General features: G+C 49.3%; 1 protein-coding gene across 1 annotated transcript in view; it reads right to left on the bottom strand.

Moving 5' to 3' along the window:
* MYO5B (myosin VB) overlaps nucleotides 1–441 on the bottom strand; it is a 123036-nt gene extending 122595 nt beyond the window's left edge. Inside the window, exon 1 of the mRNA XM_018560998.1 lies at nucleotides 421–441. Within this exon, the coding sequence (XP_018416500.1) occupies nucleotides 421–441 (21 nt within the window). The remainder of the gene's footprint in view (nucleotides 1–420) is intronic.
* Nucleotides 442–845: the final 404 nt, after the last annotated feature.

Here is an 845-nt window from a genome sequence, read left to right as displayed (position 1 = left end):
TTTTTAAAGGTGGACAATGAGGGGGTGTTCCCCCCCCCCCCCCCCTTGGCCCTAAGGGTGTGATGATCTCAGATATGATATAATATGGATGTTCTAGGTGAGATGGTGGGAGAGATACTAAGCTTGTCTTAGTAGAAATTTACTTTTGCACTGCCATGAATAAAGTAAATGTGCAAAAAGTACAAGTTCCATCAACAGTCCATAAACCTGGACATTGGCGCAACAATAACAACGCACCTAAATCACCGGTGGCCACCACTCCCCTTGTTCCCAATATCTGCTCTGGGGCCATTTAACTTGCATGAGCACAATTTGAGATCAGGTCCAGCACCTAGGAAGTCTTCCACAAAGCACTACCCGTTATTTCAGGCCTGGAACACCATGGGCAAACCCTACAGGCCTGGAACACCATGGACAAACCCTACATGGCTGGAACACCATGGACAAACCCTACATGGCTGGAACACCATGGACAAACCCTACATGGCTGGAACACCATGGACAAACCCTACATGGCTGGAACACCATGGACAAACCCTACATGGCTGGAACACCATGGACAAACCCTACATGGCTGGAACACCATGGACAAACCCTACATGGCTGGAACACCATGGACAAACCCTACATGGCTGGAACACCATGGACAAACCCTACATGGCTGGAACACCATGGACAAACCCTACATGGCTGGAACACCATGGACAAACCCTACATGGCTGGAACACCATGGACAAACCCTACATGGCTGGAACACCATGGACAAACCCAACATGGCTGGAACACCATGGACAAACCCTACATGGCTGGAACACCATGGACAAACCCTACATGGCTGCACAACA

The sequence above is a fragment of the Nanorana parkeri genome, unplaced genomic scaffold (assembly GCF_000935625.1).
Source record: "Nanorana parkeri isolate BGI_ZX_2015 unplaced genomic scaffold, ASM93562v1 scaffold492, whole genome shotgun sequence".
Lineage (NCBI taxonomy): Eukaryota > Metazoa > Chordata > Amphibia > Anura > Dicroglossidae > Nanorana > Nanorana parkeri.
Note: the sequence above shows the minus strand (reverse complement) of the source record. Positions and strands in the feature narration are given on the sequence as shown.